The sequence below is a fragment of the Ceratotherium simum genome, chromosome 15 (genome assembly GCF_057802395.1).
Source record: "Ceratotherium simum simum isolate JZ-2026a chromosome 15, ASM5780239v1, whole genome shotgun sequence".
Lineage (NCBI taxonomy): Eukaryota > Metazoa > Chordata > Mammalia > Perissodactyla > Rhinocerotidae > Ceratotherium > Ceratotherium simum.
The window spans coordinates 32,618,948-32,634,601 of NC_141914.1; the positions used below are offsets into that span (position 1 = coordinate 32,618,948).

A 15,654-nucleotide genomic window follows, 5' to 3' on the forward strand; every position below is an offset into this window, starting at 1 on the left:
GGGCAGGTATGAGATATATTGATTGGGTTCTTCCTGTCATTGACTGAGTGGCAAACCTGTCACTTCTCCAAGTAGTGAATCATGTTGACAGGATGCATTACATTTTATCCGTTTTTTTCTTTGTCCAGATCATTTGTAGTTGAAGCACACTTGCCACCTTTTAAAAGTGAGCTCTGCAGCATTCCAGAGCCATTGAAATATTCGTCTTGACCTTGGTAGTCAGTTTTTCTGATAGCGCAGAAGATTTTTAGCATGAACATGATACTCTCAACCACTCTTTGCTTTGGACTCTCAACTTTGTTATCTGTAATGATCTCTTTAGAATCAGTGCATGGACGGCCATATCTTATCCAAGGTACGTACGTATGAATTTAAAATCCTACAGGTGGGTAAATAATTCTTATCTTCCTGTTTGCATCCCTCGATTTTTCTGCCATTATCACAATGATGTTTTAAGACGTTAATGTAATTATATCACCAAACATCCCTTCAAGTAGCTGCTGTTTTAAATTAAATATAATCTGTGATGCTGTTCTTCTCAAGTAAATCAATTTTAACCAACATCGTACTAAATTAATTTCAACTACACTTAATATTTTTCTAATCATGCAGCACATCTTTTTCATTTCTATTCCATCACCAAAGATGGGGCATGTATAAATAGTAATACAGTCAATTGCACAATCTGTGCATATTTCAAATGTACATCTTGGGGAAAGAAAAATGTGATTTTCATCCAACGAGATTATTAGTAAATTACTTATGAAAGGATAGTGGCTCAGAGAAGAACACATCACAATCGAAACTTGTGTTTGCAGAGATTTGAGGATAATCATGCATGGGGAAATCTACTTAGTACTTTCAGGAGGATGATGCTATCACCCACATTATGAATTGACTGTATTTATCGGATTTCTAACATATTTAAGGTACTTCTGTTAAATGAAATAATTTAATTTATAATATCTACAAACATATACCATCATAAAGTTGGAGAAAGTAAGCTTCTGCTCTTTTAATATTGTAATTTTTATTGATCTTTCTTTAAAATTTCAATGCTTTTTGTAGTGGATATATCTCTTAATCAGTGGAGCTGGATTTAGTGCTGATTTATTAAGCAAATAACCTCATTGAAACTTTTGTACATTTCTTTATGTTTTAAAAATAGTAACTTAAAACAGTGCTCTCTACTATCCCTTCCAGTTTGAAATTCTGAGGTTTTCTGTCCTCTAACTGACCTCCTTGTGAGGAAGAGGAAGATATCCTTTTACTTTTGTTTTGCATAGGGGAACCAAGACAGAATGTCACAAATTTTATTTACATGACACTGGGTTGTGAAAAAGGATCAAGTTTCTCCCTTTTGGATCTAATTCAACTTTTCTAGACCATGTTGCCTGAAACGTGGTTTTAAATGTCAAATTAAAATTAGAGCAGTTCTTTTGGCAGTGGAAATAATAACGGCACAGACTTTTATTATTTATTTATAGGGATTTTCCCCTTGAAAAACATGTTGTCCTGGAGACCTAAATATAAGCCTGAGAATCAAAGATTCTGGTTTTTATCCATGGCACTCACATTTTGTTTTTGGCCAGTCAAGTCATTGCGCTTGGGAGGCCTCTGCTGCTCTTCTGTGAAATAAGGAAATTTTCAAATGTTTTTAACACAGCGTAAATATGTAAGGAAAAATGTGGCCGTTCATTGAAGACTTTGCAAAATTAGGATGTTAGTGGTAACTTTAACTTCTGATTTCATGTGTATATGAAATACAGAAAAATCCAACATCTAGCATTTTGCTAGATTACCATTAAATAACACTTCTGACCCCAGAATACCACACATTGATATGCATACGTCACTGGCATCACATTAGAAAAGTTTCTCTCTGGGTTCCTCCCTTGATCTCAGTTTCATTTGTAAATGGAGAAGATTAAGTTATTAGTAAGGTTATTTTCTGATCTAAACTGTCCATGGTTAGAGTACATATTTTTCAAAGTAAGCAAATGTTTGACTTATTTTAGTCTTTTAACGTATTTTTTCAAATAAGCGTTTGTCTGCTGACAAACTACAAAGTTGGGGTCACCATCCTTCTTTCTCTCTGTAGATAATATCCAAGACAAATGGCACAATCTGCCAGTTTTCATTTGGCTGAGGCCATAGAAGAGTATACCTCAATGGATAAGCCTGAAATTGGGCAAAATGCCTACTACAAAATGTGGAAGAGTGAATATCATGACCAGGAAGACTATGTAAATTTTATTTTTTTGGTGTATTATCATTTTGGGGGTTTTCTACTTTCTTTCCAGCAAAATTTCTCTTTATATCCAGTAAAAAGCTTCACCTTTGAATGACAAGCCAAGAGACAACTGTCTTTTAAGATTCAGTATCTCAAGTAGTAATGAATCAGTATTTTCTGTATATTTGCAAAAGTAGTCACTCTCTCATGTCTGGGTAACTTTGCCGTCCTTTGTGGTAATAGTGCGTCTACACTAGGGTATGTTTTTATTCAAGCATATCCTTTATCAATATTAACTTTTAGTTCAAAGATAGAAACATATTAAAAATACATGTGATTTTTTCTTTAAAGCTGCATCTGTTTTAAAACTAAAAATGAAAACAAGAAAACAAAGACATTTTCTACTATTTTTCTTAGCCAATATTTTACTTAACTTTAGAAATAAAAGTGTTTTTTTTTTAAATTTCTTGAAAAAACTATTTCTTCAGAGATTTCTGTAAAAGATGGTTATCTTAAAAGGTAGTGAAAAGAATTTTTGAGGACAGTTATGCAGATGTAATGACTGGAGATAAAACTGGTAAAGAAAGGCAAATATATTAATTTTCTTTTTTCAAAAATGTTCCCTTTAAATATGCAGAGAAGAGGACTTTGAATTAAGTAAATAAAAGCTTCAGATCTACACTGTCCTAGTTACCTTCCTCTTAGTCTTGTAAATTCTCTAAATTGAAGGCAATGAATCTGTTTCTCTTATCACAGTTCTCTTCTGAAACAAGTGGTAATTATCATCTGGCTGTAAACTGTACCTTATTTTTTTTTCAATTAAAACATCTTAAAGATTATAGTTTAACATTTTAATGAACAACCATAATAAAAATTACTTTATTGCATAATCATGTCTTCTCTTAAACTAAACTATCTCTGAAGGTCTTCATATAACTGATGTTAAGCAAAAGTTCTATTGATATTTTAATTACTCAACAACAAAAAAACCCCCCAGAATGTCACAGATAATTTCTACGTCTATGAAGTAAAGGAAATTGAAGAACTGAGCAACAATTAAGCGTCTTTGGTCAATGTAGAAAACTCTGATGTTATCATCTGCCCCGAGTCATCCATTTTCTTCCTCAGCAAGGCTTTACTTGTTGCTTTAAATAGCCACTTAATTGTTTGAGGTCATCAACCGGTATTTTGTAGACACGGGGAAAGACAGATGATTTAAAGAAAAGATCTAGTCCAATTATGAGCCATTTCTCTAGCTGAAACCACAATATTCTCACTTCTAAACTTCAAACTCACTAACCTAGCTTCTGCCCGTACTGTATCAGTTAGTGAGGAGACAGGGAGAGGGAAGAATGATCCTACAGAAATAATATGATAAAGGTTTTATTTTTCGAGTCACTTCACAAAAGTTCATTTTGTTTGTAATACACTGATTATTATTTCAATTGCATTATTTGTTAATAAATGTCTTATTGAATCTTCAAGTTTTATAACTTGAAGAAAGTCTATAGTCCTGATTTCTACTCCAGATAAAATATTTAGGAAAATGGGGGTGATAGTTCTGTTTTTAGAGTGCTGAGCGAGCTGGGCATCTGATAATGAATAGGCTGTGAGGTAAATAACTAAGATGGAAAGATGTCAATATGGAAAAAGGAGACATCGTAACACCTCTTACACAGGGCTTCTTTGGATGGTTTAAAGGCGATCCCCAGAACACAAAATGGCTATTTAAATGTTATATTAAATAAAATCTCAAAATTAAACGTTATTTATTTTTTCTTTTAAAAACAACTTTTAATTTATATTTCTTATATTAAACACGATAGTAGCAAATTCAGAAACACAGATGGAAAAGAAGAAAGTAAAATTTACCTGCAATTCTACTACCCAGAAATAATTAAAGGAAAATTTTGATTCTTTTTTTTTTGTGTGTGAGGAAGATCAGCCCTGTGCTAACATCTGCCAATCCTCCTCTTTTTTTTTTTTGCTGAGGAAGACTGGCCCTGGGCTAACACCTGTGCCCATCTTCCTCCACTTTATATGGGATGCCGCCACAGCATGGCTTGCCAAGGAGTGCGTCGGTGCGCGCCCGGGGTCTGGGCCGGCGAACTCCAGGCCGCCGCAGCAGAGTGCGCACACTTAACTGCTTGCGCCACTGGGCTGGCCCCAATTAAAGGAAAATTTTAGAGTGTAACCTTCCAGGTATATTCTCTGTCTCTGCTTCTCTCTCTCTCATGGTCTCTCTTTGAGTGTTCATATATATTAAATGATTTTTAAAACAGCTCATCTTTTTGGATTATACACCTCACTCTACACGCCTTTTATTGGTGAGTATACACACTGATAGTTACCTGTAAAACCTACTTAATTAGAAACACTTCCAGTGACACAGATTGAAAATGGAGGTTTCATCACATTGAGGTTATTTTTGCAGGAAATGAATTGTTTCCAGATAAAGAAGATACAAATCAAGAAGAACTATTGCTGGCTCTACTGAATAAAAATGTTGATTTCCAGAGACCTGCCAACATTGGTGAGTTAAGAATAAAATCAAGCTTTATTTATTCTATCTTCTGACCAGCTCTTTTTAAATGTTAATTTATATTAAATAAAATAATAACTACCCCCTTTTATGCTGCACTGAAGGCTTAAGTGTTTTTTTATTTCATATTCATGCTAAAAGCAATGGCATTATTAAAAAATATTGAAATCCTATTTTGTTCAATTAGAGGATCCTAATGGGATCAATAACCATCTAGTTACACAATACTTATCTTGACTTATATTTTCCTCTCATCTTTGCAATATTTTCTTTCACTAAATTCTTCAAGAGTATTACTAAATGCTTCAAATCTGTTTGCAGGTTTCCACTAGAAATTTCACAAATTAACTGCAGTTTTGTGGCAGTTAAGTTAGAACCTTTGGCAATCAAATTCTTTCAATTTGGAAATGGTTGGAGTAGAGACCACTGGGAAATTTAGGCTACGCAAATTGAGATTTTTTTTTTTCTTTGAAGAACAGGAAAAGCTGATTTATAATTATGCATCAGACTGCTCTCCTAGAAATGACAAATATTGTCAGAAACTTAGCAAGTCTAGTCTAAGAGCAAATGTGACAATATGACAATGTGGCATCCCCTCAGAAAACATCTAGTCTTTTAAAAAAGTTTTCTATCCATGGGACAATGTACTGATTAAAACAATACCTTAAAATACCTTAAAAATATAGGGTTTTAAAATAAGTAAGATATTCATGTTGAAGAAAATGGACAAAATTATAAAACAAGAAAAATTCATACTTAAATTGTAAAACTCAGAGGGAGATACTATTACTATTTTGGGGAATTTCCTTTTTGATTGAATTATATAGACAAGATTTGTGTCCTGCTTTTTTTCACTTAGTGTTTCATGAGAATTGCCTATGTCGGGAAAATAGTTTATTTCTAAATAATAGTCCTTGTTAGTACTATGGTCTATTTTAGAAAACTTTGTGCTTATTGTTAGAAATTAGGTATTTTCTCATTACATAACTGATTACATTTCAACATTACAGAAAAAATATTTGGGACTTTTATATCAGTGATGTGGTGGGTGAGCTCAAATCATATGAAAAAGACCTTTGTCTTCCACACAAGATCCTGACTGTATGTCCTAAAGTGAATTAAACATTACTTGCGATGTACATTTTTCATATGACAAATGTGTCTTGCAGATACAGAACTGGCTAACAAATTGGAAGAACTGAACCAGGTGAGAATGTGAAATACTTGAGTTTTCAATTTTAATAATAACTATAAGGCATTTTTTTTTTTTTTTTTTTTTGCTAAGGAAGATTCACTCTGAGCTAACATCTGTTACCAGTCTTCCTCTGTTTTGTATGTGGGTCACCACCTCATCATGGCTGATGAGTAGTGTAGGTCTGTGCCTGGGATCCATACCTGTGAACCCAGGCTGCTGAAGCGGAGTGCGAACTTAACCACTAATCCACAGGGCCGGCCCTTATAAGGCAATTTTTTGACACAATAGTTTTTAAAATTCTTAGTACTATGTTGTAAAACTTTTATTTCTGTTAGAGAAGGAGTAAAGAAACTCAGTAGGAAAAAAAGTCAAATTATACTAAAAAAAAAAATAATAATAATAAAAACAAAACCAAAACAAAACTACAGGTGAAGAGATCATGGGATAAAATCTCTAGAAATCTGGATTCTAGTTCTGGCTCTCCCATTACTTAACTATGAGACCATGGACAAATTAAAATTCTCTAGACCTAAATCTCCTCATCTGAAAATGGGAGGCTATAGATTGGTGGTTTTCAAGAGTTATTATTATTTTTAAAAGTGGAAATACTTTTTCCCAAACAAAATTGGATGTGGTCCCAGGAAATGAAACATATAAAAGTGGAGCTGTTTTACTTGAAGCAGCTGGTTTGGGGGGAGCCTGAAATGCTGCCTTCTTAACCTGCATTTGGCCTCCTGACAGGGAGCTTCTTAGCAACTTTATCCCCCAACTCCTTGATATGCTATAAAGAAAATTGGAAAATCATTGGATTAGTTGCAAAGCCATTATTGTACAAACTGTGTGGCTGTTTGGGAGAGAGAATTATGCCCATCATTCTGAGCAGCTAGGACACGGACACATGCGGTAATCCAGGCTAAACTCCACTTCAGCAGAGTTTGGTCTTCAGGGTTTAGGCAATCAGAGCGCTTGCTAAAAATTAACATGAGTTAAATTTTGGGTGGAAACTCTAGGGCCTCAAAATAGTTCTCCCTTCCTGCTAGAAAGGACAAACATTTCAGGAAATCCACACATTCTCATAAGTCTCTGGAGCTCCTTAAAAAGGACTGCTCATTATAGGTGACATAAAACCAAGTCCAGCTATGCAGGCTGTGTTTACAGGCTCCTCATTAATTAACACCCAGAGTTGACTTGCTTCACCATAAACTGCTCCTTCCTGATCTCCTGTTGAGTCATCATGTACCTTTCCCAGCCAGTCTCTAAATGCAAGTTTCCTTTTATTTTTCTATTTAATTCTTTTGGCTTATTTTCTCTTGTTACTTTTCTTTCCTTTTCTGTTTCTTTTTTCTCCTTCTTTTCTTCTTTTCTCACATCTTTCCTTCTTTTTTTCCTTTCTTGCTCTATCCTTCCTCTTCCTCAATAGAAAACAGCATGTTGTTATTAAAGACCAGTAATTTTCATATTGATTTTTAACAGCTGGAAAAGCTAAAGGAGCAACTCATGGAGGCAAAGGATGCTGAGATGTCCTACGCTGTAGATGGTCTGTCCTCTTCCTATCCTAATAAGCGAGGTAAATTTCCATTTCAACGTTGTAAAATTTACTTCAAAAGATTACTTTTGCAATTATTGCAGAGAAAGAAGAGATTTAGTTGACATTTCTTAATCCTATGGTGGTGATCAAGGTCGAGGCTCATATTTTTCAAAAAATTCTAATGAACGTGTTCCCATATGAATGTATCTGAGCTCTGTCATATTGATAAGAGTGGGTAGCAAGGTCACACACTCCTGGTTTAAGTAAAACAGGCCCTTATTGTTTAAAACTGTGGCCTACCTTTGCTATTTTGCTTAAACACTGGAGCTGGGAGGATCACAAATAGAATTAATCAAGTTTTAAGTCAACTCAGAATTTTAGAGCATTTTCATCAAAGTAAGGAGAGCCCTCATTGCTATAACACTTGGTCCAAGATTTGGTTCATAATATTTAATTTTAGAATGATTCATCTTTTGGATCCCTCTTTTTATAACGTTTTCTGTGAAATTCTTGTTTCTTGCTAAATTAGTTCTGATATTTGAAAAAATCATATGTATGTGTCTCCATTCTTGTAGTGATGTGATATTTCCTAAGGCATGTTTTATTTATTTTTACTTGTCCCCCTCCTCCCAGATTTGTCTCTAATTTCTGTAAAAACCTATTCTTATAATGCTACTGAGAGCGAAGAGGATGAAGTATTGTATTATTGAAACACTTAGCATACACCAGACTTTTTACATTTTAATACCTCAAAATGTTATGGTTTAGTACATAAACTCTAGAGATAGACTGCCTGGGTTCAAATCTTAACGTTGACATTTCCTATCTGTGTGACCTTGGGCAATTATCTAACCTCCTGTGCCTCATTTTCTTTGCCCCTAAATGCAAATAATAATACTTATCTTTATGAGATTATAGGGAGGATTTGATGAGTTAATATATGAAAAGCATTTAGAATAATACCTGACATATAGTATTATGTAAGCCTAACTTTTTTTAAAATCATTTTGATCATTATTACTATAATTATTATTTTATTCTCATCATAAACATCATAAGATAGCTATTACTCTGCCTATTTAATAGATGAGAAAATTACATCTCAGAGGGGTTAAATTACGTGCTGGAAATAAGCCAACTGCTAAGTGACTTAGCTAGTGCTAGTGAGCCTGAAGGAGAGAGTGATAGAAGGTGAGTTGGAAGGTGGAAGGGAGGGAACCTTCAGGCTTTTTTTTATATAATTTTATTTATTTATTTATTTTCCCCCCCAAAGCCCCAGTAGATAGTTGCATGTCATAGTTGCACATCCTTCTAGTTGCTGTATGTGGGACACGGCCTCAGCGTGGCCGGAGAAGCGGTGCGTCGGTGCACGCCTGGGATCCGAACCTGGGCCGCCAGCAGCGGAGCGCACGCACTTAACCACTAAGCCACGGGGCCGGCCCCTTTTAACGACATAAGCTTTTACTGGGAATTAAATGGGAAACCATTGGAAAGTTTTGAGCAAATGAATAATATGAAATAATTTTTAACAGAACCACTCTTGATGCTTTGTGAAGAATACACTGCCAAAGAGGGGCAAAGATGGAAGCAGAGAGACAATTAATGAGGCTAATTTAATGGTTCAGATGATAAATGGTGGTAGCTTAGAAGAAGGTGACAGTAGTGAATTGATAAGAAGAGGTCTGATTCCAGATATATTTTGAACAAAAAGTTAGCAAAATTTGCTGTAGGATTATATGTAGGATGTACAAAAAAAGAGGAAGGTGTCAAAAATGACTTTGAGGTTTTTGTTCTGAGCAACTAGGAAAAAAGGGCAATTTCTATTTGTTGAGCCAGAAAGAGCTGGAGGAGGAGAAATTCTGGTGGTGGAGAAAAGTTGGAATGGAGATTTGTTGGACTTTTCCATAGTCAGGATACCCTAGGCTATGACGTGTTACCAATTTTAATCCAAATCTCAGAGGCCTAATATAATAAAGTCCAAACGTAAAGTTCAATACATGTAGTACAACCCTCTTCTATTTTGTGCCTATATCATCTAGAATGTTGTTATGTCTTGACGGCTTCCAAGATTGCCAAGACACAGGAGAGGGGTAGAGGATGCATCCCAGCTCTCACCTGCCTCAGTTGAGAACTCAGTTTGGTGACACACATCACTTCTCCTGAAGTCCATTGGCTAGAACTAGCCACTTGGGCTGCCACCAAAATGTTGGCAAGACAGGCAGGTAAATGTCAGGAAGTACATACAATACTTGGGGAGCACTACCTCTACCACAGTCAATTCTCTGATCTCTTCTTAAACATATGGACTATATACTCAACCCATTCCTATTATAGACAACCCCAAATCCCTTTCGATGAATGCACCCAGAACAAAGATCAGGCTCTCCAGGCGATGCTTATTAGTCTTCATCAGATACAGTGTGGCTCCTCTTCATTCACAGACCTATTAGCTAAAAGGACAAACCCGACAATTGGCAGAGAAACAGAGACAGGATAACCACAATCAATAATCCCATTCACAAAGGAAAAGAACAAAAACAGACACACAATATCAAGAATGCTGGTCTTCAGCAATTCTGAAATCTCACTGGGCAAATATTATAAATGTCTCCTACCCTGGGGTTGGAGAAAGGTTTCTCAGTTAGAGGCCGCTGGTATGTAGGGGGAGTCGTTTGTGCATTGTATTGTTTCCCCTGGCTCCAGCCTTTCTGAGGTTTTTACTTTTTCATTTTCATCCCCGGACACATCTTATGTGCTGTGTTGGGGATAATCTCTTCTTGAGCATCGCACAGTTTTCTCAGGTCTTGTCCTACTCTGGCAAAGTTGGAGGCCCAAGGTTTGTTTTGTCTTCAAGTGTCAAAGATAGTTGTCAAAGATAGTTTATTCTAGAGTTTTCTTTTTTTTTTTGTGAGGAAGATCAGCCCTGAGCTAACATCCATGCTAATCCTCCTCTTTTTGCTGAGGAAGACCGGCTCTGAGCTAACATCTATTGCCAATCCTCCTCCTTTTTTTTTCCCCCCAAAGCCCCAGTAGATAGTTGTATGTCATAGTTGCACATCTTTCTAGTTGCTGTATGTGGGAGGTGGCCTCAGCATGGCTGGAGAAGCGGTGCGTTGGTGCGCACCCCGGATCCAAACCCGGGCCTCCAGTAGCGGAGCGTGCGTACTTAACCACTAAGCCACAGGGCCGGCCCTATTCTAGGGTTTATGGTTTCTTTGGTGATGACGTTCTTTCAAAAATTTAGAAAGCTTCTCATCTATTTGCTACACATGAATATTTTTTTAAAAATAATTTTTAAAATTTTGCAATCTCACCCCCAACTTAGTAGCAGTTGCTTTGAAGGTATCTGGAACATATCTTAAAGACTGCACACTTAATCCAATTTTTGCCCTGAGTTCTTTATTTCAGATGATATTTACTGAGCCTCTGCCACTTAGAGTCATTTTAAATCCCTTTTTAGTGTTTGGGATTTAGAAGCAGTTAGCTCTTTCAATATTTCAAGACCTTGTATTTCTGAACTCTCTTTATTTCCCTTTTATTTGTTTGCAAAGACATCATTTCCTTCCTAAGCTCATCAGTTTCTTGCAATACCATGCTAAATGTATCCAACCTAAAAATTCTGCCAGTATTCTGTTTTCCAAGCTTTTCTTCTAGAAGTTCAAGAGAAACATAATCTGAATCTGAACTGTTGCAGATGTCAGTTTTGCCACATATTTTTCTGCTTCATAAAATGGCTCTTCGTTGTCACAACCTGCGATATCCATTTCCTTGTCTGCCATTAACCAGTTGCTGAGACTGTGCAATGATTTAGGTTCTTCTTCTTCTTCTTTTTTTTTTTTCTAAGGAAGACTGGCCCTGAGCTAACATCTGTTGCCAAACTTCATCTTTTTTTTTTTTTTGCTTGAGAAAGATTAGCCCTGAGCTGATATCCATGCCAATCTTTCTATATTTTGTATGTGGGTCGCTGCCACAAGATGGCTGATGAGTGGTATAGGTCTGCACCTGGAATGTAAACCCGGGCCACCAAAGTGGAGTGCACCGAACTTTAATCACTATGCCATGGGGCCGGCCCTAGGTTCTTGTTAAAGCAGCACCTTACTTCAAGTTATCAAATTGCATTTTGGGATAAATTAGGCAAACGATGTTAACAAAATAACCTTACAATCCCAGTGATGTAACTTGCTTCAAGATTTATTTTGTGTTGACATGAAGCCTTATGTACATTGATCGTTTTCCTTCCCTTTGTGCCTACACCAACTGTCTCTGTAGCAGGATAGGAGAGAAATGGAGGTAAACACACTCTTAACTGCCAAAATAAGGCACATGATCTCAATCTAACTTAACAGGGTCAGGGAAGCACCTGGGAAATGTAGAGAAGCACAAGGAATAGTTGGCGAGTCCTATCCCTACCACAAACATTTTGGGCTTGTTATACCATGTATAACAAAATCTTCCCAGTAGTCATTTGAGTAAACCATTGAATATATGAATTTGGAGTTTAGAGAAGCAGCCCAGATTGGAGAGATAAATTTAACAGTTATCAGCATGTCAGTATTGCTTGGTATTGTGATGAGACCATCTAGGAAATGACTCTGGATCTGAAAGAGAAGACATCCAAGGACTGACGCCCAGCTCACTCCAAGGTTAGAGAGTGACAATCAGTGGGTAGACAAGAGACAATCAGAGTGAGATGCTGAGTAGAGGCAGCTACCAAGGAAGAAGGCAACAAAGAAAGGAATGCCCCAGGAGTCAATAAGAAAACTGTTTCCATGAAGAAATAGTTCAACTGGATCTAAAACTATGATGGGTCCAGTAAGATGAGAACTGTGACTTTCTAGTTGAACAGCAGTGGAAAGATTATTAGTGGCTCTGACAAGAATTTTTGGTGGACTTTTGGTTAAAGAGAACATAATAAAAGAATGGAAACCACTGACAGTAGACAACTCTTTTGAGGAATTTTGTTCTATTTATTTATTTATTTTTTATAATTTTATTTATTTATTTTTTCCCCCAAAGCCCCAGTAGATAGTTGTATGTCATATCTGCACATCCTTCTAGTTCCTGCATGCGGGATGCGGCCTCAGCATGGCCGGAGAAGCGGTGCCTCGGTGTGTGCCCGGGATCCGAACCCGGGCCGCCAGCAGCGGAGCGCGCGCACTTAACCGCTAAGCCACGGGGCCGGCCCAGGAATTTTGTTCTAAAGTGTAGAAAAAACTGGGATATTAGCTAGAGTAGTTTGAGGGATCAAGCAAGCTTTTTGCTTGTTTGTTTTTAAGCAAGGAGATATTAAAATGTATTTGCATGTGATAGGAACTAAGCAAATATTTGTAGTGATAAATGTAAGAATTAGATGCCCAGGTTAGGTTGCAAAAACTTAACGCACGTTATAGCTGAAGTGTGGTTCTACTGGCAGAAATAGAAACTGTCTACCATGAATAACAATGTTTAAAGGTGAAATGGACCCCGAGATACAGCTTAAGGCAAAAGTAACCTAGACTTGCTGTGAAATATTATAATTTTCTATAATCATTTAACATATAGTTGATAGATACCTAATAAAATATTCCATTCATTAAAAATATAGCTGTCCAACCCCCTAGCATCATGCTAAAAACAGGAATTACAAGAGTGAACCAGACAGACATTAAGGGACACTGGAATGCAGCTAGGGTTTTCCTTTACATAAATGATAACTGAAAGATAAGCACTGGGGAGTTGGCTCTACTGGTGATGCCATTCATGACAGTTCCCTTCATCCAGGTCCAAAAAATTTTCCAAGCTATATTCCATTGCATACTTAATCGAGCTGCTCATGTAGCATATGTCTTGAGTATGTGTAGATTTATATTTTCCTGCCAGACTGAGACATTCAAAGATATCTGAAGAGACAGAAAGGGCAGTGACGATAATTTTCCAAAGCGCACTATAAAAAGAAGATCGGATTAGAGAGCCAAGCTTCTCAGTTTAATGTTTGAAAATAAACTTCTCCTTTCATAGGATTTGAATGTGGTTTTGTTTAAAGGAAACTGTGGCTCTTGCAAAAGTGAAAAGTAGACTCTGAGTGCTATCATAACACTGTGTGCGTCTGCGGCATTTGAACTAGGGTCACAGTTTACAGGGTGAGTAGAGTAGGAAGGGAAACCTGGGCAGGCAGACAGACTTTTATCATTTATTTCACTGAGTGTCTTAGCTGTACTATGAGTTTTCCACTCTTTTCATTGTGCATCCCATTAATCATTAGTGAATCAAAGACCCATCTCTCTGACGTCTTAATTTTATAAACCATTTAAATTGACAGACATTAGAGAAATTTATGATTAGTTAAATGAAGCTACTCTAAGTCAGGCAATTGATTGGGAACAACCTACAGAAGATTTAAAATGACTCATTCATGCATTTGAAGATTAAAATGCTGTTAGAATCGCTTTGATTTTTCTGAAGCATTATTTTCTGATCAGAATGTGAAGACTCAATGTGACAAACTACTTAAATATCATTTGGTGGTTTGCAAAGGGAACTTGAAACTCTCTTTCTTCTTTCCCCAGTAAACAGAAGCACATATATCACTGTTTTTTACTATGTGACTTCCTCTTTGGGATTTCAGTTACCCCAACTATGAAATAGAGGGATGCATCTAATAGGACAACCTACTATTCTCTGAACTATATTACATGCATTATAATGTAGAACAGTGCTGGCCAGTAAACCTGTCTGTGATGATGTGACCATTCTCTAATTTGCACAGCGCATTATGGTAGTCACTGGCTACAAGTCAGTAATGAGCACTTGAAATGTGGCTAGTATGATGGAGAAGCTGAATTTTCAAATTTTAATTAAAGATCCTCCTGAGCGTAATAACTACTATATAGAACATCCCTTTTACAAAACTCTTTCTCTCATACTCAGGCGCACATAAAGTATTTTATTCAAATGTAATGTTTTATCAAATGTCCTCCTAATAAAGAATTTGTTTTGTTTTCTTTTTTAGCTTGCTTTTGGAAATACTGTGTCTAAAGTTTTTTCTCTGGATGCCAAAAAGGAACGTTAGAAAAAGATATACATCTACTCACTCTACTGCTTAAAGATTGTGGTTATTTCAAGCATAAAGAACTGTGGCATTTATTCTGCATATTGTATGTTTGAGGTTTATGTTGTGGATAATGACAAATCTGACAAATCAGATGCACTTTTGAATGTCATGGGACTATCAAAATGGCTTTGTAGAGCTAAAGTTGAGAGTGGTATATCTATTGTATACTTTCCATAAATTTATTGTCTACATAGAGTTTTGTCTGGTGATGTCTATGCTGTTGAGCTATCAATTAAAATATTTCAAGGAGCATCTTGGAAAATTAAAATAAATTATATTATCTTAATTTATGTGGAAAATATGCACCATTGTCCTTTTTTTTTTTTTTTCAGTGAGGAAGATTGGCCCTGAGCTAACATCCATGCCAATCTTCCTCTATTTTGTATATGGGATGCCGTCACAGCATGGCTTGATGAGCAGTGTGTAGGTCCATGCCTGGGATCTGAACCTGTGAACCCCGGGCCGCCAAAGTGGAATGTGTGAACTTAACCACTACGCCAATGGGCTGGCCCCTCCTTTCTCTTTTTTATGATTGTGCTGGCTACTACCTCTTTTCTGTTAAATTGGACAACTTTCACTAAGATGTATGAATACATTACTAGGAAGCAGAAATATATCATTTATTGGACTCTGGGAGAAAGACTAGATGTCTCAGAGATAAATATTAAGAGAATTTTCTTACAGAACAATTTGCCTTTTGGTTTCTTAATTCTCGTCTCCGTCTCCTCCACAACATCAAAAACTATTTGAGACTCTCAGCATGTCGATAAGAGACTAGACTCAGTGTACTAAAAAACAACAAACAAAACAAAATAAACTTATTGGCTTTTCCTAGATTCATTTCTTTTTTCTTTTTTCCACATCTGTACCTCAAACTGCTCTTGCTTACATCTGAACAACATTATTTAACCAATTCAAGGCTGGGAATTCAACTTCAATTTTGTCTGCCACTTGTGCTGGCACAGAAATGTTGTCCAAGTTACTTTATAATTAAAGGATATTAATGACTAGAATAGCTGGCCAGATGAGCCTACACACATTCCCTTACTTCACAATATGGGGGAAA

At 36.3% G+C, this 15,654-nt stretch overlaps 1 protein-coding gene across 1 annotated transcript; it reads left to right on the forward strand.

The window, feature by feature from the left end:
* Positions 1-252: 252 nt before the first annotated feature.
* UTS2B (urotensin 2B) lies at positions 253-14,512 on the forward strand. The gene is made up of 5 exons (XM_004424572.3): positions 253-355; positions 4,668-4,766; positions 5,945-5,982; positions 7,444-7,537; positions 14,487-14,512. Exons 1-5 carry the CDS (start codon positions 253-255, stop codon positions 14,510-14,512), a joined length of 360 nt encoding a protein of 119 aa, XP_004424629.1.
* Positions 14,513-15,654: the final 1,142 nt, after the last annotated feature.